The sequence below is a fragment of the Pyrgilauda ruficollis genome, unplaced genomic scaffold, assembly GCF_017590135.1.
Source record: "Pyrgilauda ruficollis isolate IOZ18807 unplaced genomic scaffold, ASM1759013v1 scaffold11, whole genome shotgun sequence".
NCBI classification, from domain to species: domain Eukaryota; kingdom Metazoa; phylum Chordata; class Aves; order Passeriformes; family Passeridae; genus Pyrgilauda; species Pyrgilauda ruficollis.
The window spans coordinates 5825717-5853704 of NW_024509210.1; the positions used below are offsets into that span (position 1 = coordinate 5825717).

Sequence of the window (27988 nt, forward strand, 5' to 3'; positions counted from 1 at the left end):
CAGGCCTCTCTTGGCGCAAGTACAGCGCAAGCGAGGGCGTGCTCACACACCGTGGTCTGCGCTCCCGGGGAAAGGAGCCTTGGGAGAACCCAGCTTTCCCACGTGTGTATAGGGACTGCCCTGCCGAGAGGGGACAGAGGCCTCGAGTGAAGGTGTTAACGTGGCTGCGTTCACAGAACCGTTAGATCACTGAGGTTGGAACAGACCTTGAGATTTGTCTACTCTGTCTGCTCCACTGTTTTTCATCTTGCTGGGTCCTGGTCCATTCAAGGCCATTTTTTAAGTGTACCTCAGGCACCATCTCTTAAGAACATTTCTTGAAACTGTGTAAGGTCTGCTTTCAGAGCATGAGAGATGGTGTCCTGTACTATTGAACTAACTTTATTTTAGAATACTTAAGTGGCTTGTTAATTTTCTGTCGGTTTGGGGTGCTAATTGGAAAATACAGTGGGTATTTTTTCTTCTTAAGCTTGTGAGAGACCAATGCCCCTAAGCCAGGAATAACCAGGAAGTTGTTTTATCGCTGTGGGAATCTCTCTAACCACTATGGGTTGTGCTACAAGGCTTGTGGGAAAGCAATTTAACTTGTGTGTGTATTTGTCAGCAGGGAGATTAGTCACAGATTCTTTAACTCAAATAAACTCTTCAGGCAATTGATGCTCTATTTTTATCTTGATTTAATGTTGCTCTCTGTCCTGAGGATTTGAAGAAGTTCTCTTAAGGACTACTAATCAGGCTGGTTTTTATCAGTGATGAAGATGGTTTATAATTGTAGTCTAGAGAAGAAAGATGCTTGATAGTGATATAGGGGGAAAAATCAAGAAAGGAGCTGGTTCTTAGTCCAGTTTCTTGTTTGGATGTTCACACAGGGCTTCAGAAATAAGCTTACTGATTTGGTTTTCAGTCCATAGTATAGGTGGTTTATGGAAAACTTCTATTTTAGTGTTAATTTTCAGTTCACAGAACTGCAGTGATCTCAGTGGTTGTATCAGCTTTGAGCTACTACTTGATTTCAGTCATCTGCATGTTCTCATTAGCTAAAGCTCACTTTCTTTACAAGTGCTTAAATTTTGTAAATGCCTAGGAAAGAAGGTGATGAGAGGTATTGTGCAATTAGTCCTTATCAGGTAATTGTTTCCACCTTGTTCTGTAGGTTGGAATGTCATTGCAGAAACACAGAGGTTAAATGAAGAATGTGATTAGCCAGTTTGCTCAAGCATGTAGAATTAGATGTTAAGGTTAATGTGCTTAGCTCCTGTCCTGCTTTCAGCTGTGTTCTCTCTGATTTCCGAGCACACTCAATTATCAGCTGCTTGCAGTATCAGCCTGTTTGTAGCACACGTGTGTGGATGTATTTGAGGCTGAGCATGGGACATGACAATGTGGGAACCACGTGGATCTCTCCAGAGGCTCAGTCACAGTTGTATTTGAAGCAATGGCTGTACCATACATATCCTCCTTTCTAAACAAGACTGGAATTCGGAAAAATGTTTTACAAGCTGTGTGTTGAATGCTGAGAATAACTAGATCAGCATGTTAAATTTCTTAGTCTTTAAACATTGTAGGAGATAAGATAACTAAGGAGTTTTATTTGGCATATTTTTATGACTGAAATAATGTGTGCAGTTTACCAAACTCAGCAGGTCTGTACTGAATTTCTGTTTGATTCAAGTCCTTTCTGGAGGCAGGAGAATTTTCATTCCAGAATTCTTACGTGCTAAGCACTGAGCAGTTGAATCAAAATCAGTTTGCCAGAGGAAATTAGAAATGGCATGCTTCAGAATGAGTTCTAGCAGGCATGAAAGTGGTAGTTGCAATACTAAAAGAGGAGCTGTATCTTCTTTGCTCTCATATGCCATGTGGGGTGCCATCAGAAAATTCACGTTTGAGTAGCATTGGTAAAAACAAAATCGCTAGGGTGGATTAAAAGATAACGTTTTGTCTTCACAGTCAGGAGCTTCACTAACTTCATTAATTTTATACGAAGTTTTGGTCTTAGGACTACATCTGAAGAGAGAGATGAGTAGAGAAAACTCAATACCTGTGTGATAGGAGCTGTCTGTATTATTAATGGACTTTGCAGCAAGGTCGTTTTCAACTGTATGTACATGACAGGTATCAGTTTCCACTTAAAATCTGTGAAGTATAACTCAGGGAGACAAACAACTTGATTTAATTTCTTGTAATTTATATACATATTTCAAAATGTATATAAATTTTAACGGGTTATTTTTATTATAGATAAGAACTACAATGAGCACTGTATTGTGCCTTCCTAAAGCAATCTACTGTTTTAAGGTAGCAATTTTGCTACCTTAAAATTTATTAGCAATTTTGTAGCAGGTGGAGTAATTTTATGTGTCGGAATTAAAAGTTTTATTGAGAAAAGGGATCTAAGACAAGAATCAAATACTTCCTGCTTTAATCCATTTATTATTTGAAGTACTAGCTATTTGGGCTAAAACATTCCCAGGATGTACTGGTGCTGAATTCCCTCAGGAACTGGAATAGCTATTCCCAGCTCACTTCCCAGTCTTATTACCAGCTGACCAGAGCAGATGAGAAGGAGCAGAGAAGCTGCAAGTCAGGGATCCTCCCAGGGCTCTGGATAGCTGTGCCCTTGGCTGCCTGAGCCCTGGAAATCCAGGGTAACCCTGGGGTTGCCTCCAGTGCAGAGTCTGAGCCTCTGTTGGACAACACGCTCTGGAAGAAAGTTTATCTGTACAGAGGACCAATTCCTTTCTGTGGTAAATTGTCTTCTGGGAAGACAAATTGCTTTTGAAATAAACTGCAGACGGAATTACAGTTGTTTCAGAAAATTTGATTTTAAGTTGTGAGCCATACCACATTAAGCACTTGACAGATAAAGCAAAGTCCCTTTGCTTAAAAAATTAATGGAGATAAATTCCAAGTAAAAATTGAAGCAAGTTGTTTGCCTTTGAATTGCCTATATGAGCACTTATGTTTCCATTCCTCATTGCACCTTATGTAGCTGCCTTGGAGGTGTAGCTAAATAGGTGAGAGCTGGGGTTATTTTCTTACCCCAAACTGCTGCAGAAACTGTTCAGCCTCTGGGCTTAGATGTTATGCTGTACTGCTTTATGTAGCTACCTTGGAAGTGTAGCTAAATAGGTGAGAGTTGGGGTTATTTTCTTACCCCAAACTGCTGCAGAAACTGTTCAGCCTCTGTCGAGTCAACAGATCTCTGGACAGTTGCATAATAGTTGCTGGGTGAATGGGAGGGTATGAATCTGACAGGAATGGGAAGTGTAGTGCTGTTCACACACCTCTTGGCTAAAATCCTCTGTGTTTGTGTTAAATGGAGACGATGCAGATGAGCATCAAGTGTGTAGGACTTCATAGAAATCCTTCTGCATGGGAACTGCCTGCATACTGGGGCAAAATGTATTAAAATAGTACCAAATAGAAATCTAATTATTTTCCAGATCTTTGACTTGAGAACATCTCAAGTTCATGGGTTTTATTTTCCACCAATGCTTTAAAGTACAAACTTCATGTCTAATTGGTTTTGGCATAGGATGTCAAAATAGAGATGGCAATTTCTTTATCTGCAGGAGAATGTACCAGCATTCAGTCAAGAGTAATGGGAGGTAATGTTGGTACAGCATTTGTTCTTTCAAAGATGTATTTTTAAATGAAACAAATGTGCTACAGATTAAAGGATCTAAGGAATAATTAATGTAATCTGATGTTAATTTTAATTCCAAATTTGTGAATAAATTGTTGTACTCTGAGTACCATATTTCTTGATTATATTCTTCCCTTTTCTATGCCTAGCCAGTACGTGATGTGACAGGAACAAACTGGGACGTGTGGAGCAGTTTTGTGGCTTTGCTGTTGCTGGAGGGCTGTCCCAGTAAGATGCTGCCACAGGCAGCACATGAAGTAGGTGAATCCCAGAAGATTCCATTAATTTGGGACTGTCTATATGACCACTTTTACCAAATGAACACTTGACTAGAAATCTTCATTTCAGTCATCTGTTTACAACCAGTCAGAGACCAAAGCTTATTAAAAGCCATTTTCCTGATGGCATAAGATGCCAGTACTGAGATCTATTGGTTTAGAGCCTTTCCTCTATAAATAGCTTCAGCTGTGTTGAGCCATAGCAGCTCTGGAGAGCAGACTTATAGGTTTTCTTCATTTACTCCTTTTGCCTTGATAAAAAGAACCCGAATTTGGCGGTTTTTCCAGGCAGGATGCAGAAGTTAATTTGCACATGTTGCAAATTTGAGATGTGCTTGCTGCAATGTTGCAAAATTGGAGAAGAGGTATTCACGTTATTTCCATTTGAGATAAAGGCTTTAAACCTTTCAATACTTTGCCTTATTAATGAGATACTTAGGTACTGGTGGTCTGATTATTTAATATTTTTATGTATTACTTTGCATTAAATTGAAGTTTTTCCTGACTGCTAAGTTAAAGTAATAAGCTGCTGTTTTTTAATTCATCTGTAAATAGTTATGGTTTTGCTTGGCTATAGCACTGCAGAAGTAGGGAGTGAAACTGAAAATTGTGTAAGTAAATTAGGAAGTTCTAGGTTTAGCCTAGTAGGGAGTAGGCTAGAGTGTGTCTTGTTTTTTTGCTTGAAGCATTGCTACAAAAATAATCTGTGGCAAAGTAATATTTAAATTTATTATTTAATTAAGCATAAGATTTTGTTTTTCTTTACATTTCCAGAAGTTCTGCTAATAGAGCTATTAGCCCATTATTTATGATGTGAATTTGTCATGGATTCCTAATTTGTAAGTTGAAGGTACTTGGGAAAACTTACCTCAGTAAGTGGTTCAGAGCAGTTTTCTGAGCTTTTAACTTGCTAATAATTCTGCTGCAGAAATCAAAATATTGAATAAATTATGATAACTACTTCATGAGCAAATATTTTTAATTTCCATGAAAAGTGGCTGTGCTGATGTTTGTTAGCTTTAAAGATCTTCTGTCTCCATCTGTTTATATAGTTGCTGTGCATGATGACTGATGTTGCCAACTGGTAACTTCAGCTCTGTGACAGAGCAGATAAAAAAAGCTCTTCATGTATATAGGAGCTGATGCCCTCATCTCTTGATCAGGCAGTCTATAGATACACAAATTCTCAGTGCCATGTTTTGGCACTGTTACTATCAATACATTGATAATGAGCGTTGCCAGATAATCTAGATGATAAAGATTAAATATGCTTTTTAGTGACTCTTATCCCTGTAACACCACTTCTGATTTTCAGATGGCTAGGACAAAAAGTAGTTCTCTCTGGAGGCAGCAGGTCTGACCCAAAGCTTGCTGAAGTCAGTAACAAATTAATCTGATTTCAATGACCTTCCCATCAACGTGGCCATTCATGATAGAGGCTTTTGTAGGTCACTGTGAAGGCTTCTCCTTTCTCAATTCCTATATCAGTGAGATTCTGTGTAAGCAGCTGGTTTGTGTCGTTGTGGCATAATCTTTAGCTTTTGATTGGTATTTCCTCATTTCTAATTTAAAAGACAAAAGAAGGCATGATGTAGTTACCCAATCCTGAAAAATATTTGTGATTCTCATTTGCTGTTAAGTGTGTTTGAAATTAGGTGATGAAAAAGCTGGCAATGGGAAAGCTGATAGATATACAGGCATAAATCTTCCACAGATGGACTCAGAACACGCCAGCTTTGTTCTCTTAAATAAGGTTAGGGGGAAAATAAAGTACTTTAGTCAGTTTATTTCCTGGAAATTGTTTTTTAGAAAATTTCTGTCTACTTCAGTTAACATAGCAAATAACAGATAGTAGACAGTGGTTTGCCAGGAGTGAAATAAGAATTGTTTGAAAGTAACATTTACAATTGAAATGGATCTTTTTTGCAACTCTTGGTGTCCTTGGCTGTCTGGCTGAAAATTATACCCCAAATCTTTCCAGCCTGGAATCAAAGCATCAGAGGCTGCAAACCAGTTTTTTCTTGGTTTAATACTCAATGGACAGTCAGAAGTTGTTGACATAAATGTAGTGTGTATTGTTTAAATAACAAACATTAAAGTTCTTATGAACTAGAGAATGCTAGTTTCCTGCAGTGCTTTTGTTTGCATTTCTATTAGCAAAATCAACTTTAGCCTCTTTCACTTTGGAAGAGTGGTTATGGAAATCAAGATTGTTAAAATATGCTTGAATGCTTAAATCTTCTGTGAAATATGTTGGTGGGTGAAGCCCAGATACAAAGTATTAAGAATTACCATTCAAGTTTGTTGGTATAATTGAAATTGGTATTATCAGAAAACTCCAGGAGTGCATTGGCTGGTATTGTTCAACACATCATGGATTTCTTCGGGGGAAAAGATGTAAAAGTGTATAGTGATATCTTTTCTTGGTCTTCTTTCACAGACCTCAGGATTGTTTGTGGTGTCCACTGCATGTAGAGATCCAGCACAAAATCACTGGTGGATGGCTCATCCCAGAGGAATCTCAGAATGAGAAAATAGGTCAGAAAAGGAAATATTTCTGTTTTAATTAAATTGTTCCTTCTTGAGCACACTTGAACAGTTTTTGAAAACACTGTATCAAGTTTTTCGTGATTATTATTTATTGTCTAATCTTGTCAGTGTTGGCAAGATAATGTCTAACTTTCCTGTTCTACTTCATCTCTTCTACTTTTTCCTTTGAAAGCCAGTAGGTTGAAATGAAGCCTGTTTTGAATTACTGAAAAGGTAGGGTCTCTGCATAACAGATTTTCTGCTTTCAGAAGGACTACTTTATTGTTGTCTTCTGACTAAATGAGTTAAAATCACCATGGAAGTTGTAAAAGCTTATCCTGGTTTCTTTTGTCTTATCAGTTTTCACATAAGCCTGCTGTTTTTCTTTAGTAAAGAAACACTAAATGGCAATCTAAATCATGTATGCTTTTAGATCGTTCAGTTATCGTTAGAGGTCAGCGTGCTTGAACAAAGGATGCTAAGATGTTCGCCTCAGGTTTTAAGGCTGCATTATCATGGTGGCATTTACATCAATGTAACACTGGGCTGCCTAAGCAGAAATTGAGCTTCTTCCTTGTGTGACCAAAAACCTCAAAGTAAAAATGAATAGGTGAAGGATGGAGTCAGAAGCCACTCTCCTTCACTGTTCTCTTCTCTCTAAATACTTTACCCCTCACCTACACTGAACTCACACTTGCAGTGCAAGTCCATTAATGTTACTCAGTTTTAGGTACAATTTATTCTTGTTTATTAGATGGCTAATTCAGTGAAGGTTATGTAAGTTAAAGAAGTTAATGGGCCTGTTAACTTAAAGGAAAAAAAAGCCTGTTATGTGGCGAAACACTTGTCTTTTTTCTCCCAGAGTCCTAAAGTCACAATAGAATATAGGGCACTGCCTCAGGACTTAAAGTAATTCTTAACATTTTGAAAACTAAGGTGTGATTGTGTGGGTGAGTTTTGCAATATAAGGTAAGAGAGAACTTCATTCAAATAGTGTATGAGGTTTAGGAACTTAACAAAGAAAAAAAAGTTACATCAGATGCCTTGTGTTAATCCTGACTTTGAATCATTTGATTATTTTGTGCATGTAAACCAGCACCTGAGACCTCAAGTAAGGAATAAAAGCAGAGGACAATAAATCTCATATTGCAGGAAGAGAGAATTGTAGATATAGAAATGGTATAACCAGGGATGATGACTGTTAAAATCTCAAGAGGTAGGGTGAAAAGCTGAGGTGAAAAGGGTAGTTTTGTTTCTTATCCAGAAGGTGAGGGATTATGCACTGGGGAATGGCAGTGCCATGTTTAAGGTAGGAGTATGTAAGACTCACTGAGTTCTACATGTGGTTCAATGTACTGTGCAAGCAAAAGTAAGTTACTTAAACCTTTCATTGCCTCAGTTCCCATTAAAAAAAAAAAAAAAAAAAAGGCAAAACAGATGATAATCTATTCCCAAAGTCTTAAAAATACGGGGAGGACATATTAACCTTAAGTATTGCTTGGAACTGAGCTGGTTGTACAAACTTGTAAGGTACTCATATCTGAATTAATATGGGCCAGAAGTTATGGAGTATGGGCAGTATGTATTCTTAAGGAGAAGCTCCTGGAATTTGTTTTCTAATAAACTCATACAGTTTCTCTCCTATCAGACTTGATTTCTTCAAGAAATATAGGAAAGTCTGTGATTATTTTCCAAAGTGATAAGTAAAATACTTCTTGTCTGGAATCTTTATCATTTTCGGAGCATATTCAATTTACTCATTCCTAGGAACAGAAATAGTGAGGTCTAATGGAACTGCAGCTCATTAATTTTATGTTGAAGATGATGAAAAATAGAAATTATGTAAGCTTTTGCAGGTTCTGTTGAATTAAAAGAATCCAGAGAAACAAGTAATAGAGGAACGAGCAGAAGTGCTCTTGGAATAACAAGTACTATCCATGGCTTCATCCATAAGCTACTTTAATGGGTCAGTTTGGATAAAAGGAATGGTTGTCATATATGTTACATTTGTGTTTTGCCAGTAGATTTAATTTCAATTGTTTTCATACTGTATGATTAATATGTCTGAAATGAAGTCTGTCAGCAAATCTTCATCTGGCAAGTTGCATGATGGCAGGTGAGGAGTAGGTAATATAATTTGACCTATGGTTAGAAAAATTTCTGAAATGCTAAGTAAGGTGGAATTACTCAGCAAGCAAAGAAGATAAATACTGGGATTGGCGTGAGTTCTTTGGGAATATGCCAGTGTAGATATGATTGTGCTTTTTTTGCTGAGAATGTCAGATCAGTTTGTTTAAAGCAGTGTAGTTTCTTGAACTTAGAGTTGTTTTTGTTTTCTGTTTTCCCACCCTAGATTGTAAAAGAGCATAAAATTTAGATAAGGTGGAGGAAGGTGACTTTATTAGCTTTGTAACTGCATGGATTGCTAATTCTAAAGGACCTGTTGGGAATAAAGACTTTGCAGTTGGGCTGTTCCCTGGCCTTCCTGTGTCCAGCAAAGGAGCCCTAGGAGGCAGAGCTCTGGCTTCCCAGGTGTGAGACTTTCATTCTTGGAATAAGCTCAAACCCCTCATTGCATCAATGCTTGCAAAGCAGTACTAATCCTAGAGATCAGTGGCAAGCTTTCTGCCACTAGTTCTCCTCTTGACATCTAGTTCCTGTGCTGAGAAGTCATTATTTAATTTTTACAATAATGGGCTAGAACTACTCTTGAAGTATCATGAGTACTCTTATTAATGTGAAGCATGGTGGCAAATTTCTGTCATGGAGCCTGGAACTAGACTGGAAAGCCAATGTAATGTGGAAAAGCCTAGATAGCTTCTACATTGGAACAGCTTCAGTCCCCTCTAAACTGTATTTTTATTTATATAAGATGATCTATTGAGAATTTGAAAGAATAGAGTTTGACCTCTTTGGGTAAAGTTTCCCCACATCTTTCTAAAATACTGATGTTGGCTGCAAGAATGAAATTTTCATTGTTGAAAGGTGAATGTAAGTCAAGACGTTTTTTAAGGGGCTTTCATTTTTTTGATATTCACAGTCTTAGGAAGTTGGGCTCTCTTTGGAGAGGACCCAGAAGTACAGCATAAGTGGCTTTCAAATGCTAAGCTGTGGAGAATGCTGCTGATGGACAGCTTCCTTCTCCATGTTTGCATGCTCCAAGGAAAGCTGAGATGCCCACTAAACAGTTTGTCACTTCAGAGCTGCCTGGAGAAGAGAACTGCATAGAACAGCTTCCAGGATCAGAACTTTATCCTTTAAACTTGCCTGGAAATAAAATGGAAGTACTTGTTTTTTAAACACTGTGTTTGCCCAGTTAAAGGGATTAGCCATAGGTAAAGGGACTTGACAGCTGCTTCCCATTTGGGATTGGAATCTTAACTTCCATCAGAGCTGGTATAGTAAAACTTACTTGTTTGCCATATAGAGAAAGAAATGGCAAGTAACATCATAATGTATGAAGGACTTAAAAACTACACACTATGATTGCACAGTTCTTAATTCTTATAATGTTACCTCTTCCCTCTTCTATATTTGCCTTTTTTAATGAGGCAATTTTTGAATGCATTTTAATGGACATTATTTTGGATGTTTTTCTTTTTAGCTTCATCAAATCATGTTCTTGCACTTGCTCATTTTTGTCAAACTGCATCCGTACCTATCACTAATTTTTTTCTCACTGTGATCAGACTGTTCAGTTTTCTGCATGGTTTTTCTGTTGGCAGAAAGCTGAAGTTCATAACATATTGTTTATATATTGTAGTGTCATAAAGTTGCTGTTGAGAGAAGTATGTTAATATTTTGATTTTCACTTGTGTCTGAATACCTTGTATTTACTGAATGAATGCTATCTTATTTTTGAAAAGATACCTTCAATTATTTTTTAATCTGATTTCCATTATATAAACTAAATCTCCATTTGCTGCTTTATAGATTTGTGCTGACAAATATGATGTCTTAGTGGTTTAGTTTTATGTCTTTTATTTATCTCAAATTTTTCTTCTGCTCCAGTGTTTCATAGTGCTTAACGTGAACTGTTGCCATACCTCACTTAATGTTTTTTATGAGCACATGGCTCCTAAACTGGCACTCATTTAGATGATATGCTAGCTTGACCTACAAGATAAAGTTTTAATATAAAATGTAATGTTAACATAATTGTAGTTCTTGGAATGCAATGCCAGATAATTCAGAACATGAGCCAAGATAGAACAAACTGTATTGCTTTTTGAATTCCTGTATCTCTGGTCTGTTGTAAAGATTACTAATCTCTAGAGAGAGATAATGGATCACATGTTAAGTGTAATAGCTTTTTGGATTTTTTGCTTTATCTGCTAATTTTAAAATCTTTTAAAGTAAGCTCATATAAACAGGTTTTAATGTGAAATTTATTGGAAGGGAAACCAATATGTATTTACTAATTTCCTGTCATGTGCTCAATACTACCAAAGCTATTCATTTATATTCCACGTGCTTCCTAACACAAGCAAGTTAAACCTGGAGTTACTCAAGTCATTAGCTGATACCAAAGAGTACTTTGATATGGAATGGATTGCAAATTGCTTTGTTTCTTCACCTCTAATTTTCCCCTTTCATGTTTTTACAGAATGTAAAATTCAGGTGCATGTGTGTGGCATTAAAGCACCACGAGTTACACGGAGCAGTAGCTGTCTGTCTGTAAATGATGTCACTTGACATGGAGTAAGGGTGGGTTACAAAACACTCTTCAGAGCTACCTTAGTACCATATGTGTGTTGGGGCATTAAATAGAACTCCTGTTGAAGAGATAGATTTCTAACATTAGCACTGTCGTTTCTGTTCTATGTGAAAACTTTCTGCTAGTGTTTTTCAAAAAATGTTTTGAAGAATATTGCGATTTTAGCTTTGTATAGCAGCTCACATGGTTTTCTAGATAAAGAATATGCTAGTGTACTAATAGCCAATATGGGCCTTGTGTACATCAGTCCTATTGTTTCTATTCTAGTGAAAATCAAGTATAGAACTTGCAACAGCTGGCAGACAGAAAAAGAATTGCATTTGCAAACAGGATTGCAGTTCTAATACAGAAGGAGTTAAGCTATGAGGTGACCATTTCTTTATAATCTCTACTCTCTTTGCATTATATTGCAGAAAGAAGCAATTTATAGTTTTACTTCAGATTGGAGCAATTTCTGTATGAAGACAAATGAATAAATAGATAAATCCCTTTAGTTTCCATCCTTAACTCTTCATACTTCAGGAGCTTTGCAAGTTAAACAACTTAAAATTTCAGGGGCACAACTATGCAGTACTGCAAGTAATAAAAACATTTCTAAAAGTTACTGAATCAAAGGCAGCTGAGTGAAGGTACTCAGCAATAATGGCACAGTACAGATAATAATTGAAGTATTGCCTTGAACAAAAACAATGAAGAAAATGATGTGCTTTGAGAACAAAGGTACAGGAAGGTTTTTACCTGTGACTATGCTGCTGTGCCCTGCTGCTACACACTATGATTTGGAACAGTAGAGGGAGATCCAGGATGACTTGTTACATCATACCTTGACTTTTTTGATTTTTCTTGAGGTGTTTTCAGACAACTGAATTACTATGGAAAAGGGTACAGGCCAAATCAGCGTTTCTGGCATTTAATTAGTACACTTCATTCACATTTTGTTCAATTGTAATGATTTCCGTTAACTTTTTGGGGCAGTAGAATAGAAAATTGTGATGTACAATTGCTTGAAGTAGAATCAGTCAAATTACTTTTAATAAATAGTCAAAGTGCATTGCTGTCCTAAAGTCTGAGAGAAAAGCTACGCCTTTGAAATAAGGAAATTTGCATCTAAAAGGCACCTTTGGCTCAGTCAGCTATGTTGATAGTTACTCAGTGTCACCTGTTCCCTGTTAAAGCTTAACCAGTTTGCTAAACTAACATCCATCTAAACCATTGAAATGTAAAGGCTTATATATTAAAAAGCCAATGCTAATTTTCTTTATTTATCGTATCTTAATTTTTTCATAGGTAAATGCCAAAAGACTTTTGAAAACTTTGTTTCTGTTTCCAGAAGATTCACTGTAGTTCTCACTCACTTAAAATAATTTGAATTTTTTGTCTTGTTTTCCTGCAGTGCCCTAGTAAATTAACAACTTTACTACTTACTGGAATGGCCAGGAAAGAGTGTTTGACGTTCATGCAGTTCTGCAAAGAAGTAGGTAGGTGTGTTCCTTCTGTGGCCACAACAAGGAGCAAGTGTGGGCAGTGAACCGTCAGTGATCTTTGTAATGCTCTTCTCCAGTGTACAGAGACAGTTTGGCTCAAGTCTGAAGGTTATGTTTCCTTAAGGGAGCTTTATCTCTTAAAAAATCCTAACGCTCTCAACTTATAGATAGAAGAGCAAATCCTTTTCATTTACAGCTGAAGTGTATTCTTGAGGTGCATGCAAAAGGGAAATATTGGCATAATCTTGAAAATCCTTTGCCTTTACAAGAACTGAAATTCTGACATTACTGTCATGCTAGCATGTAGTTAATATCTCTCAAGAGTTTTGTTTAAATTACAATGCTTGCAAATAAAGCATGTGTTTGAACTTTTCTTTTGAGACACTGGATCTGTAGAAATGTGTAAAGCTAGCTTTCATCTTCCTGAGATATGGAAGTACTGAGGAGATCAGCTATTGATTGGACTGAATTGCTAGCTCCTTTGAACCTCACAGAAATACACTGATGATGCCACATAAAGGATGTAGCTGCACACTAGAGGAACAAATAAAATATGCACAATGTGGCTTGGCATGGGGAGGGAATTAGATAGCTCTGGTGCCATAGGTTCAGTCCTGACAAAACGTACTTGCTGCTGTTTATGTTTGCAGCAAGGTTAATTGTTTGCTCTTCTGGAGGGACCCTGTATATACAGTGATGAAGTAGATGAAGTCATAATTGAGCTATTGGTCTGAAGGTGTCTCGTGGGCTCATGTGCCACATGGCTTCTTCTGGAGCTCCTTGTGCAGCTTGTCATTTTGAACAGCCTTGGAAAATTACTTGCTGTAGTGATGACTTGTGTTCTCCAATATGACTTCTTGGCGTGGGTGACTGATTTTTCAGTTGACAGACAGTGACCTTTCATTGTTTCATGATGCTGACAAATGAGAAGTATCCCACTTGTCTTAAAGGCAAGAGGAAGTGCACCTTCTGTTAAGGTCTATTGCTAGCTTAACCACTTGTGGGGAGTGAAAGACATTTTCATGGCACTAGTAGATTACTTATGTGGAAATAAAATAGATTACTTTACTTTATTACTTTGTGGTAAACTTCAGAATTACACCTTTTCAACGCCCTGTCTCCCACAGTAGAAAAGCAAAAGGACAGTCTTACCTATGGCAGTTGTCCAAAACAGTGACAATATCCCATTTTTGACTATGAACATGCAGTCAGCATCCAGGTTTTCATTTTGAAATTTCATCTTTTTTGAGTAAGGCTTTTGTGAAGATGGGAAAATAATATTGGTGGCTTTGTGTTTTAAATATTTCTTTTGTATATATATATATATCTATATCTATCTTCTGGTCCTAATAAGTCAAATCTACCAGCAGTTAATCTGATGGAAATCAGGCTATTGTGATGTTTCTTTCACCATTTACCTTGCTTTCATCTTAGGTCCTCTATTGCTTTATCCACCTCTGTTTATCAGGTTTCAGTCCCAACATAGATTTTCATTGGTAATGATACATGTGGAATATTTTCTGCAAACTAAATAGTTTTTCTAAAAAAAGCCATAATGATGTCATTCTGATATTGTGAGGTATTTTAATATGCTGAAATATATGGAACAACATATTTCTTGACAGCAGGTATAGCAGTTTAGTTGTTTAAATAGTTCTCAAAAATAAAGGGTTAGGGAGTGAGTGTTCTTCAACGAAACGTGCATGGCACATTTGTGTATCTTTCACCTTCTACCTTTATCTTTCTTTTCTACTCAAAAGGTCAGTGTTCTCCAGAACTTCTGACTTCTTTTGTTTGTAGCAGCCACTGGATGCTCATATCTCCTTAATTATATGTTTTCATGTATTGCAAAACAAAAATCAATAAATAGAATTTACTTAAGGGGCCATCTCAAAAGGCACAAAGGCTGTGAGGAAAGAATTATCAAGTTAATCACAAAAGCCTATCACCTTTACTCCAATTTTCAAACACAATGAAGACTATCTCAGTGGCTGAATTGAAAGTGTATTATCAGAATTCAAATTTTGCATAATTTGGTTTCAAAAAATAGTAATGGTAAAATAAAATGGCTGATGCAACTGCTCAGTAGATGCCCTTTTTATATGACCCAAGCTTGTATGTACAGAAGAAATGTCTTCATTTCAAATCCAGGGAAATATTTTCCTTCTAGAGCACAACTTTAGAAACCAAGGCCCTGATTCTGCAGGCAAGTAGGTGCACATTAAATATTAGCAATAGCAATGCCATTTGATTGCTTGCCTTCTTTTTGTATATGAATAGTTCAGTAATAGTTATGAAGAACAACTTGCCTCTTCTTACTCAGTATTTTGATTTAACATTTTTTACGGTGTCAGGCTACGGAACAGCTTAGGACGCTGATTTCTGGTTTAAATTATTTCCCTGCTGCTGCAGGAGTATTTAGGAAGGTTTCTATTGTGTTACCTAAACCATAGGTGTTCTGTATTCTAAAAATCATCTTGTTACTGAACGTGCTCCAAATAAGGAAAAAAAATTGGATACCTCGTGTTTATGGCTAGGTATTGCTGAATACAGGTTTTATGTACTTGTAAACCAGCTGTACCTATTTTGAGCCCAAATGTTATTGTAGTCCTCTGGTAATAGCCAGTAAGAACTAAATACTGAATGCTGCTATTTAACTTCAGTAGAAGTACTAATAGAGATTATTTTATGGTCAGTAATAACCTAAGTACCTCATTTAGAAGTGACTTTATGCTAATTACAGATACTGCTGTAGGCAAATGAAGGTTTGTGGTTTTCAACAATTTTGATATCAACTAGCAGGGTTCTTGCTATACCACCAGGTCTGGTTGACAGCAGTGCCTGTGCACAGTATTCCATGTGCTAACACAGTGTTAGTATGTGAGCCAAATGATCCTCCTGGTGTAAAATTGCATTTGGTTAGACAGGCCATTTATGGACAGGGCTACAGTCTTTGCCTGAAACCTTGTATTAAAATTCAGATAAAAGGCATTTGGTGATTGTTACAATCACCAAACAGGGGATGACAGAAATAAGACCTGTTCATTTACCCAGTTGCCTCTGTGTGTGTGTGTGTGTGTGTGTGTGTGTGTTCTCCCACATCTGTGTTCCCTTGAGTTCTTGTTAGGTGCCACCAGCCTTGCCTACTGCAACCCATGTAAGTCTCCTTGAACTGCCATTTACTTACACATATCATCTTCTTTTATACCCACATGATACGTCCCTCACTTTTATGTAGAGTAAGTTTGCTTCAGCTACAAGGTGCTTAGCTTGAGTTCTTCTGTCAGTTTTTATTTTCCGAACACAATTGTTTGTCTCGACATGTATTTGGACCAAGCTTATTGTTTTAGTAGATAGGTGCTGTTGCTGGTATATTGATTCACTTGCAGTGCCAGCAGGAGTTGTTGGCAGAAGGATCACCCTTCTTTTTCTTGCACAAGTTGCAAGCAAACTGTAATGCATTCCTCACTTCATCCCAGAGTTGTTTCAGTTTCTAAGTGCATGAAACTCTTACTGCACTGCTTGCTGTTTATTCTTTTAAAGTTACTGTACAGCTCCAGTGCCTGGCTTTTTAAAAAGATCACGTTGAATTTTGGAAGGAGATTTGAGCAGCATGGTGAAAGTGCCAGGAGAGTTTCCTGTGATGTAATCAGAATTCTGCATCAAGAAGTTTTTCTGGTTTCCCTTTGGTTGGCAGCTGTCTTAGTAGATTTGCTACTCCACAATCAGATGGGTTGAGTTGTAGAAAAGAGAAAAGCGCAGCCAAACAACCCTACAGCTTGAATTGAGCTGAAACCAAATACTCTGAAGATGGCTATGAATAATTCAGCTTCTTCTGTTGTAAGGTAGATGAATCAATCCTTTAATTTTTTATACCACATGTAGGAGGAGGATAAAGTCAAGTATGTGAATAAGGGAGGATGAAGTCCACAATAGAAGTTAAAATTTAGAATTTAAGAAATATCCTACTTTATGTATTTATTACTTACTGGGCCAGCTTTTCAGCAGGTAAAGGACAATATAATGTTTTCTTGCATATTTTAGGGATCAAGTCATTAACCACTTAGCATTTTGAATGTTCATCAAGCTGCAGCAAATCAAAGCAGAAAGTTAAAAGAACACACTATCTCCTGAAACTTTAGTGTTTCTAGAGGGGAAAGTACACTTTGGCATTATATTGGTATAGTTCTTTGTCTTCTGATGCATTGCTGTCTTTTATTTCTGTAATTTTATTTGTAGTTTGAAACTTTGTAGTGTGTAACAGACATAAAGAAACTCTTAACGAGATTGAATTAGCATGGTTTACTTTTAGTGTACAGGGCTTGAGTAAAGACTTGATGAGACTATTTGGATGTAACTTCTCAAAACAGAGATTTAGGCATGTGACTACTGTGAATATTCAGGAATTATAGGAAGCTGAAGCTGTGTCATCCTCTTGTCCTTCCAAATTACCTTGGCATAATGCTTAATGATTATCATGGTGAGTGAATACTATTAATGAGTAGAAAAATACAGAATAAAATTGATGAGTATTTTTAGGGTGTTTTAGGGATACTTTAAGGTCATGTATGTAGCATCAGAACATTTGTAGAGGGAAGAAGATTTTTAAAGCTATTTTAAATTTCATTCTATGTGCAGCAAATCACTAGAGATTAACAATCTGTTAATGACAGTTTGTTTTAAAAACCTTTACATTTAGAATTCCTGTCTTACTGTTTAGATTGGAGGAAATACCCTATCTAGCATAATATATTTCTGTATATTAAACCTCAGTTGCGGTGCCTTGCAAATGTAAAACTTGCTGATGTAGTTACTGTTTTTTAATAGATCATTGACCCGTCAATCAGACTCTGACCATTTCAGAGATAAAAAGCGTGGCTTTCATTGGCTTCTAGGAGTAGAGCACCTTTCCACAAATTAGGAAATGGTGTAATAATTAACAGGTATAATGGATGTGTGCATTCAGGTTTCAGTTTTATCTTCATGAGTTTTAGCTCTTGTTATCTTTTGTGTAGTTAGTTAACCTACTGTCTGCCCACAGATAATTTAACTACAGTATAAAATGGATTTTTTTGTGGCAGTAGAGTTTTACTAAAATATTGGTAGTTTTTTTGCTCACCTTTTAAAATCTGAAGTGAATTGTTCTCTCAGACTTTTATAACAAGGTGTAGTACTTAACTAACAAAACTCATGAAGTGAGTAATAATTCTGTTCTAAAGCAGCAAAGCAACAGTTCTTTAAACATTTTTGTGTACAGAGAATTGAGGTAAACTTAATTTTTTTTTTCTTTCTGATTTACAGGCTTAAATGATTTTAGGTACTGATGATTCCTAGTACAGGGAGGAGTTTGACATCTTTGACCCAAAAAGTCCCTTGGAATTTGCAAAGTAGGTCATTTAGTAGTGGACCTGTTACACGAACCAGAAAATTGGCAGAGGTCACTTGCCATTCCTAAGGTAATTTATGTTTTGAAAATATTAGTTATACTTTCATTTCAAACATACATTAAATAACATCAATATTCAATTCCTTTGGTGTGATCATAGACTCACAGAACAGCTCAGGTTAGAAAGACTCTTAAAAATCATCAAGTTCCAAACCCTATGTCATGGGCACATTTCACTAGACCAAGTTGCTCAGGGCCCCACCCAGCCTGGCCTTAAAGTAGTGGCACTGCAAAATGTGAATCAGCAAAGCAAATCCTAAGTTTAGAGAAGTTACAGACTGGAAAGTTAAGGAAAACTTTGAGAAATTTGTGTGACTTATAAACCTTTAAACATGTCAACAAACAAAAGAGAAGTGATACTTAAAATGAGGGGCTGATAAATTACTATATAACTGGACATTTACTAAGGTCATTTGAACTGATAGTAACATTGTTTGTCACAGATCTGTTACTAAGCTTTTTACATCATGTATTGGTAGCCTTTTATCTACGAAACTTAACATCACTTCTTTAGGGATTCAAACTCACTATCATTTTGCTTAGTCTTTCCCTTACCTGATCCACTACTTTAATATTGACAATAAATTCTGTTCTTCTGGTTATTTGTATGTTACCATTCTTTATATAACTCAAAGCTTTCACAGCTTTGGGTATTGTCCTTTAAAAGTTACATTTTCTGGGACTAGATTTAAATGTACAACTGCAGAAGTTTGAACACTCCAATGATTTAAGTGGTATTTATTTTGTTATGAGCATAAAAGTGATCAATACTAGTCTCTGGGTTTTGTAGTTTGTTTGTATTTTGCCCTATCTAATTTTAGTGATGTATGTTGCTTTTCTAGTGACAGCAGTGACATACCAGAGATCACTATTCTGGGGTGTTTATGGTTTTTCCATGTTACACTGAGCCTTATGAACGTGCAGATTTATTGACCCCTAGTGGGGTTGTTAGGAAACAATTGCTAATTTAATTAGTGCTGAATGAAAAACTTGCACATTTTTCAATGCTGCATTTGTTTCAATGGTCTTTTCCTTCTATTTACAGCTGTCGTATTTTTCCTGGTGTTCTCTACATCTGCAGAATTGCCTATTGAAGCAATTTCTATTAGCAACAGCACTCCCAAAACAAGTAGCTGTAATTAGCACTTTAAGGAACAGTTACAGCTGTTTCTGCATATATTAAAATAATAATTATACAGCAGAAATTTTAAAAAATAAAAGGTCTTCTTTTTGTGTGCTGTGTAAGTGGGCTTATTTTTAATTAGCTAGAAAAGCTAGTAATTCCTTGAGTAGTTTGATACTACATAAATGAATTAAAGCAAATCCTAAATCACCTGCTCAAGCTTTACTGACCTCTTAGTGGTTATTAAATAATTATTATTTATCAGTAATAGCCTGAAAGAGTAGTTTCATGCCAAAATAGCATGTAAAATATTGCATTCCTAGCAAACTTTAATTTTAAATAGCTCTAGTGTTTTAATAATTTAGTTGAAACTGTAATTTTCTGGGAGATGAAATGATCTAACTATGCTGTGAAGATGTCTTACATCTATTTAAGATGAGTTAAAATCAAGTACTGAATAGTTAAGTCACATTTGACTCTTTAATTAGCAATAGTAAATGAAGACAAATAGGTCCATAATTAAACTTAATTTTAACTTCCCATGTATCAGAATCAGAAATGTTGCTGTAAATTTATTTTTCTGGGCAAATTTGACAGAAATAAATGCTAAATATTTCTAAAATAATTTCCCTTTTATAGATTTTGTACATCTATTTTTATAGGCTTGAAGTAGTTAAGTAGTGTTTTTAGCAGTTAAACTATGAAATATTCCCATGAATTTTAGGTATTTTTAAAATTGTAAAGAAAAAGTAAAATCCTTTTCTTGGCATCTGCTAATATTTATTATTGTGCTTTTTGCATAAACCACTTTATTTATACTCAAACTTACACAGCAGTCAAAAATGTCAGAAAGACCTCAAATTCATATTTTTGTGGGAGCCCCCAGTATTCCGAGGCCACGGGAGGGGTCAGAGCAAAGCTCAGCCCCTGCTGGTGAGCAGTGGAGGGAGCTGCGCTTTTTGTGTAACCCTGGGTTTGTTCCTGGGACGCTCCGGGGTGCTGCTGCCCCCTCTGTGCCCCAGGCAGAGAGCTCCACACCCACAGGGGTCCCTTCCAGTGGGGACAGAGCTCAGCAGGGCAGGTTCATGGCAAGGGAAGGAAAAGATTTGCCATCTCCTGCCCCTGTGGCACTGACTTGTACCAGCACGCCTAAAAAGAGCACGAGTTTAACTTGCTCTGATTGTGAAGAATCCAAAGATACATTTGCACCTGCAAATGTAGATCAGGCTGCAGATGAACACCTGCCCCAGGGCTGTGCAGAATCAGCTGGACAAGAGAAACCATCAGGTGCCTGCTGCCCAGAGCTCACTGAGAGAAAAGCCCCTCCTTCAGAAATTAGCAGCTCTGACATTTCTGCTTTGGTTGCCAGCACTGAGCAGGTCAGCATCCATCTACGGTCTGTGGGACTTCAGGCAGCTCGCAGAAGTGAGTGTCATGAACATCTAAGTCCATGTATGGATGTGTTTTTCCAAAAAAGTCAGGAGTCCAAACCAAAAGAACCAAATGACTGTGCAGACTTTGCAGTGTCAGCAGACACAGAGTTTCGTAGTGTAGTGACTTTGAGTCAGGTGGCTGTTTTTGCACAGAATGAGATGCAGGAAAGTATTGTAAAACTATCAGAAACAGAAGCAGGCAAAAAAGCTGAGGAAGGACAGTATGATCACTTCCAATGTGATTCTGGTGTTGGAACATGTACTACTGCTGTGACTGGAAATGAATATGAGGAAGAGGATGCAAGTTCTCTTGAACTTTTTAGTTCTGAGGATGATGGGGAAAATGTTTCAATTAAAGCTATAAAACAGGAAGAAAGTGCTCAGGAAAATGCAGAAAAGTTTCAAGAACTTAATGTTCCTGCTGAGCAACTTGTAAATGGAATCCATATTGAGCCGTTGAGCTCTGGAATACGGTGCTCTCAAGGGAACTGTTCTCACAAGAACTCTTCTAAAAGACCCCTCAAGCATGAAGATTCCTCTCATCTCTCTCACTCAGCATTTAAAAGACAGCTGAAATCCAAGAGAGCTAAACTGAATTCTTCTCCACCTGGTTCCGGGGTGAGAGTGGATCCAGACGGGATGGCAGAGTTCAAGAAACTCCAAAAGAAACTATCACTGCTTAAGAATTGCTGCAGCAAAAATCAAAAGTACAATATTTTGGTCACAGTTGTACATCCTTGTCATATCAAAGAGATACAGAAGAAGACTAAACCAAAATCTTCATGTAAAGTTCCTGTGGCAACAATTGTTGTTATTGACCAGTCAGAAATTGAGAGAAAGGTGGTGCTGTGGCGTGGTGCTGCATTTTGGTCCCTTACTGTGTTTCCTGGGGATATCATACTGCTTACAGGTGAGAGTTCTTTTGTTTGCCTTTTTAAAATATGGATCTTAAAAATGCCTGTTTAAAGTAGAAGAATGTAACAAGTAATTTGGAACTATGGCTAAGCATTTGTAAGTTGCTTTCTTACATCAATTGAGTCCTCGGTCATCCTGCCAGTGGAACACTGGCTATTCCATGGAAGTTTGCCCTCAGACACAGCCATGGAGAGTCAGGGCTATGCTGTAAGGTGTCAGTGTTTTAAAACAGTTGTTCCTGAAAAGTACAAGTTCTACTACAAACCAGACCTAAGCAGTGTCAGCTAGGGGGCTAATAAATTTAACAGTTACATCAAACTAATGAGAAAATTTCACTAACTCATTGTAAATGGTGTTGGTAGATTTAAAAAAATAATCACTGTGTTTCCAAGTGATCTCTTTCAAACCCTGTGCATTACACATCTGTATGCAAGGTGGTTATAAAGTCAAGAAAAATATGATACATTTCAAATTGTCAACACATGAGTTGATAAAGTTGCTTTTTTCTTGCAGATATAATAATGTATGAGAATCCTTGGTGTGGAGAGGTCATGCTTCAGTCAACATTTACCAGTCAGTTACTGAATCTGGGGAACTGCTCAGCTCTCAATACAGAAAAAGGTAAGGTTGTAGTGCATAAGTTGCCATGAAAATCACAGTAAAAGAGCTGTTTCAATTACTCCGTTTTGCTGGCAATGCCTCACACATCGGGTAGAATAGAAATGTGTGCAACTGAGAGGTACAAAACACAACAGAAAAATATGACAGGAACACCTGAGCACAAGATGTGGACATGACATCAATAGGCATGTGGAGATGGTGATAAAGTTTGGTGGCTACCAGTCTGAACTCAAAAAAAAATGACTTTAATGTAGGAAAGAGCAGTTATCCCAGGACCTGTCCCTGTGATGTCTGAGATTGCATGAGGATTAATTTTTTTGCAAAATAGAGTAAGTAGATCCATTCAGGGAAAGTGATTAATTGCAGGCCATGGAGGGTTGGAGACTGAGAGGAAAAACTCTGGAAGTATTACCATTGCTCTTCCTGTCTTTGTAATGTCCACTGGTGTGATGCCAGCTCTTAAGGCAGATTCTGAGGTCAGTGATCAAGAACAGCTTTCTTCTTACCAAGCTATGATACAAGGGTTTTTTGGTGTATTTTAAAGTATTGCACTTAGCTTAACTTCATCTGCCTCCTCTTGATACTACCCTGAAGTACAGTTTAATTTCAAATTGAGTGTTATATATCTCAGGAATTTCTTACCTTAAAATTATTCTAAAACCGTTCTGATTTTTTTCAGTGTAAACATGTTCCAAGTCACAAGTTTTATACTTCTTATCATAAAAAGCAGTATGTGACTTTGCCTTTTTTCCATATAAGTTTATCCTCTTGTGGATGATGGTGTTCTCCATGGCTTATTGGCATACATATCATCAGAATTTCCACACTTCAGAGACATTCCACAAAGACAAGTTCAGAGACTGGATGATGTTGAGTATGTGCAGCTAGATCAGCTCCAGCCAAGTACTTTGGTGCACTCAGTCCTGAAAATTATCAATATTTCTGTGTTAACAGGTAAGTTCATGCACTGGACTTCAACTTCTGCAATAGGTGGAACTTAAATAGTAATTTGGCAAGGCAAAATGTTTCTCACTGCTTGATTTCAAGCTTTGCACAAAAATTTGGTCACATTGCACTATCATCTTGAACTGGTAGGATACAAATTTCTACCCACATCATCAATATCATGTTTATTAGTTTTAAATGCAGAATTTTGAAGATAGAAATTTTCATAATCTTGGAACTAGATATTAGTTAGATATTTTGTCCAGGTGTTCTTGTTCAAAAATTATTTATGAAAAATGCTGTAGTTTAGTGTGGAACTGAAACAAACATGGAGTATCCTGGATAAGAGCTATGCAGAGATTTGTATGTACTGCTACTAATAATTTTAGTTTGCCTTGTACACCTTGTGCCTATAGTTTTCTTTAATGTCAAAACTTCTAGAGAAATGTTTCTTCTGCTGTATTCTACAGAAGTTATGGGAACTTCCAATTACAACAGTTGCTGAGAGATTGAGTACAACTTCTTTGTACTCAATACAAGTCAGGATGAATGGGAGCTGAAAGATGCTTGGATACCTCCTGCTTCAAAGGGAGTTGTCCAATTACTGAGTACTTAGATGGATAAAAGTTAATTAATAGACTTTATGCACTCCCTCAAACTAGATTCCTGTTGCAGAAGAAAGCAGGTTATTTTCTGTCCAGAGGAAATTACAGGTGTATTCTTCTTTGCTTTTAATTGTAGCAAAAAATGTGATAACACCTTGATTTCACTGTAATACTGGGGCATGTGGGGTTTGTGTGCTTATGTGCTTTTTACTGTAGAAGTAATGTAATTTCAATTTTTTTCAGAATCTGTGTACAGCTACAGAGGTGGCAGCCAAAAAAAAATTTTTCTAACAGTAGAACAGAACAGAGATCAACACTATAGGATGGTTCTGTGGGGATCAGGGGCTGCCTGGTACCCCCAGCTTCAGAGGAAAAAAGGTAAGGTCTTTGTACCTATTGTTAGGTCTAAAAGGATTTTTGTGATGCTGTTAGTGCCTTTTAAGTATTCAGCTGGTAACATTTATCCATTCAACCTTTAAATAGTCCCCTTGGAGGGGTAATGTATTTTGTGCTAATTCTAACATATCTCCTCTGTTTAGAAGCAGTGCCATCAGCAACAGAATTTGAATGCACTTCAGAAGACTGAGAAGGCATAAATATTTAAAAACTTGAATCTATATACAAGATGCACTTACTTATGTAGTGCCTGGTTATGTTACTGTAAAAATCCATGAGTGTTAACTGTGTTACCAGTTTTTCTGAGCCTTCCTTATCATTGTCTGGTTTAGCATGAATTACTGGGTTTTTTCCTACTACTTTAAAAAAAAAAATTCTGCTTTCCACTTTACTTGTGTCAGGCTTTGTATCCTGATGATCTTGAGATCAAGTCCAGCTGTAACTAAGTAAAAGCATCTCTTGCAAGAATTACATAGACTGCGTTTCAGCAGTGACTCCTACCAAATTTTACCAATTTTTACTAGTAATTCCTAGACTTGTTCTTTTAAGAAAAGTTAAACTAGGTTGATGTCAAATTGAGAATTGTGGAGATAGAAGATTAAAAACAGGGACATATTAAAAATGGAAGTTGATTAATAGCATGAAGATTTTTTTCTCTGGTAACAAAGAGGAAAAAACAGAAGGTTCTTGATAGCAATTTTAGTTTCTAATCAGCTGTAGCCATTGATTTTGCTTGCAGTTCCAAATTAAGCTTAATTCGTATATGAATTGTTTTTGTAGGAGTGGTTCAGGTGAAAGCCCATATCTTGGAATTGAAGTTTACCATTTCCACTGGGCAGTACAAGCAACTCGTCTTCTCTGCTGACACTTCACTGGAATGTGTTTTGGCTTCTCTGCCTATGATTACGTATTCAGGTTGTGCCAAATGTGGTTTGGAACTACAGGCAGATGAGAACATGATCTATAAGCAATGTGTTAGATGTTTGCCATACAGCAAAGTAAAAACATTCTACAGGTAAACAAAATAGAGCCAAAGTAGTGTGTATTATTAGGGTGGTAAACTGTCTCCATTTTAATATCCCCCATATCTGAAATTCTTTGTTTAAGGTGAGGTTAGCAATCCCTGTCTCTCTAATGAATTTTCAATTTGTTGTTCTTGAATTGCTGTTTATATAGTCATTATTTATACATTATATTCTTCGTTTAAAACTAACTTTTTAATTTCTTTGAATACTATATCATGCAGGAATGATGTGTACCCAGTATTGTGTCAGATAAAGCTAAGATGGAATAAAGCTTGAGGACCAAAGGAAAACTCCTTGAGAATCTTGTTCCAGCCTAAATCGGAAATCTCGTGAATGCAGAACCATGTTTTTAAACTGATTAGTCAGTTTCAGCTGTGCAGAAATAATATTGACAAATGTTTTCAATAAACATTCTCAGAGAGCAGAGATAGTGAGTTATCACCAGATGGCACTGTGAGACACATGTATTCACACTTAGAGAAAATAAGCTAAGTGGATCCATTTGATGTAGGTACATCTTTATATTAACTAATTGTTCAATTCTCACATTTATCTTGGGCTTTTGAAATGTAATTGTCATTGTGACTAGAAAGACATGTAGCTAGAGAATGTTTATTGAGACAACCATGGATGTGATAGAATTCTAGAATATGTAAATTTTCTATCTTTTTTCTCAAATTCTTTCTGAACTCTTTCATAATGAACTTAATGAATCATTGACTTAAATACTATTACTTAAAGAACTAGGACTTAAATATCTTATTTATCTAACCAGGTAGGGACTTAGTATTTTTCCTCTAAGCAAAATAATCTTGCATCTTTGTGCTATTTGTTTTCCTGTGAGGGAGGATTAAGTGCAGAAAGGTTTTTTTCTGAACTGAAAAGGTTCTGCCAATCTTTCATAAGAGTATAAAATCTCAATGGGCATGAAGGACCTCAATTTGCTCCTGCACAAAAGATGGTAGAAAAATTATAAGGATTTCCAGTGTTTGTATTCTCAGCACAGGATCACATGCAGATGTAGAATTTATGTGGCCATTTTTTTTCAGAGAAAAGCCTGGCATTTTTGCACTGAAATTTTCTGCTGATCAATTTAGTAAGAAAGCTTCACCTTGGGAGTATTTCCAAACAGGGATTTTTATTTGTTCAGTGGTTTGTGAAAACATTTGGTATTTGTTACAGAACAAGAGATATACCTTGGTACTGTGTGGCTATAAAGTGATGTATTAAGACAGATAATACAGAGTGATGTTGTTACAGATGGTACAATTCCAAGTGATACACCTAAGCTTATGTCCCTGCTTTGCATTTCCACCACCTCCTCCATGGGCAATCTTGACCATCCTAACAGTAAAAGAGCTCCTTCTAATGTCTAATCTGGGTGTCCTGTCTCAATTTAAGGCCGTTTCCTTATTTATTGCTCAAACTTATTCCAGTCCTACAGATTAGACACATGAGTGCAGAGCTATTTTCTCATTTTTCTATTTCTTGGTATTACATTGCAGAGTAAGATGAAGTTGTAGTGCTTTCTAAAATTTTGCTTCAACAAAAAACAAACCACAGCAGGTGACTTTCATGAAACTTTGTTTTCTGGCCTAGACCTGCTTTGATGACTGTAGAAGATGAAGGATACGAAATTTATGTTCATGTGGTGTCTGAGCTGGTGGAAAAAATCTTCCTAAATATTCCTGCAGACTGGCTGAAGAGATTAGTAGGTATTGATTCATGAATTACTTGTGATAGAAACAGGCAGCAAAGTTCACAATGGAAGCAAAATTTTAAATCATTGACAGTTTAAAAAAGCCCTAAGCAACCAACATCAAAGAATATTTCAGTGGCTGTTTGACAAACTCAGAATTTCAGAGAAGAGGTTGCAACAACCTCTTGTTGAGATGGTGAGAATAGTGTGAATACCTATTATATAACTAAGTAGGTGTGAATACCTATTATATAAGTAGTTGTAGTTATATACCTAAATATTCAGTAGCTAAATAGAGTCCTTATGTGCAAAATAGAATGTCTTAGGAGCCTTTAGAAGGAGCTGGCATGTTTTCATGGTGTGAAACACTGAGCTGTGTTTCAGACAAGCTTCACTTGATACATCCTGTTGGACTTGAGGTGTTTTATGTAATTCACAGGTGTTAACAGTTTAATGAGAAACAGGCTCAGCTGATTGTTTTTTAGAAGTAATTAAAAATAAAAGGTAATTTTCTATTCAGATGTTGAACTTCACTTCCAGTAATTCAGTGGAGCTTCATGGAGGTAGATCTTGAATGTTAGGTGCTATTGTGAAAATCAAGTGTAAATTGAATTGTTTTGTGTTTTGCAGTGCCCTCTTCAGATATAACCTACAGCACAATAGTAGCAGATCTGTGTCATTCACTGCTGGCAGATACAGAAGCATCCTATTTGCTGGAAATCAGAAGCCACTTCGTGCTAGATGAAAACAGCTATCCTTTGCAAAAGGATTTCCATCTGCTGAATTTTCATCCTGAACTTTGACCTCTGCACTAACTGAGTAACAAGGACTATAAGGACATATAGATGGGAAGCAAAAGAAAAATTACTCAGCTGAAGGAAGCAAATCTCTTATAAAATTATAATAAAGGATTTTGGTTTTAACTTATGAAAAAAGCAAAACTATCAAAAGGACTGGTATGGAATATCTGCTAATGGTATATACTGCTGGAATAATACTGGTGAATTTTCATAAAGTATATTTTTATACATGTATTTTTATTTTAATAATTATGTGAATAAATGCCAACAATTTAAGTATCTGTTTTCCTTTTTCTTCTCAGAAAAATTCACTACTATTGTGA

General features: G+C 36.6%; 1 protein-coding gene across 1 annotated transcript; it reads left to right on the forward strand.

Annotated features, from left to right (window-relative positions):
• Positions 1-27941, forward strand: SHLD2 (shieldin complex subunit 2). The gene is made up of 13 exons (XM_041475659.1): positions 1-194; positions 6368-6465; positions 8810-8988; positions 11063-11163; positions 12567-12651; positions 17959-18113; positions 19149-21569; positions 22088-22195; positions 22955-23149; positions 23989-24123; positions 24922-25156; positions 26766-26881; positions 27496-27941. Exons 7-13 carry the CDS (start codon positions 20069-20071, stop codon positions 27666-27668), a joined length of 2463 nt encoding a protein of 820 aa, XP_041331593.1. The 5' UTR covers positions 1-194; positions 6368-6465; positions 8810-8988; positions 11063-11163; positions 12567-12651; positions 17959-18113; positions 19149-20068; the 3' UTR covers positions 27669-27941.
• The last annotated feature ends 47 nt before the right edge of the window (positions 27942-27988 follow it).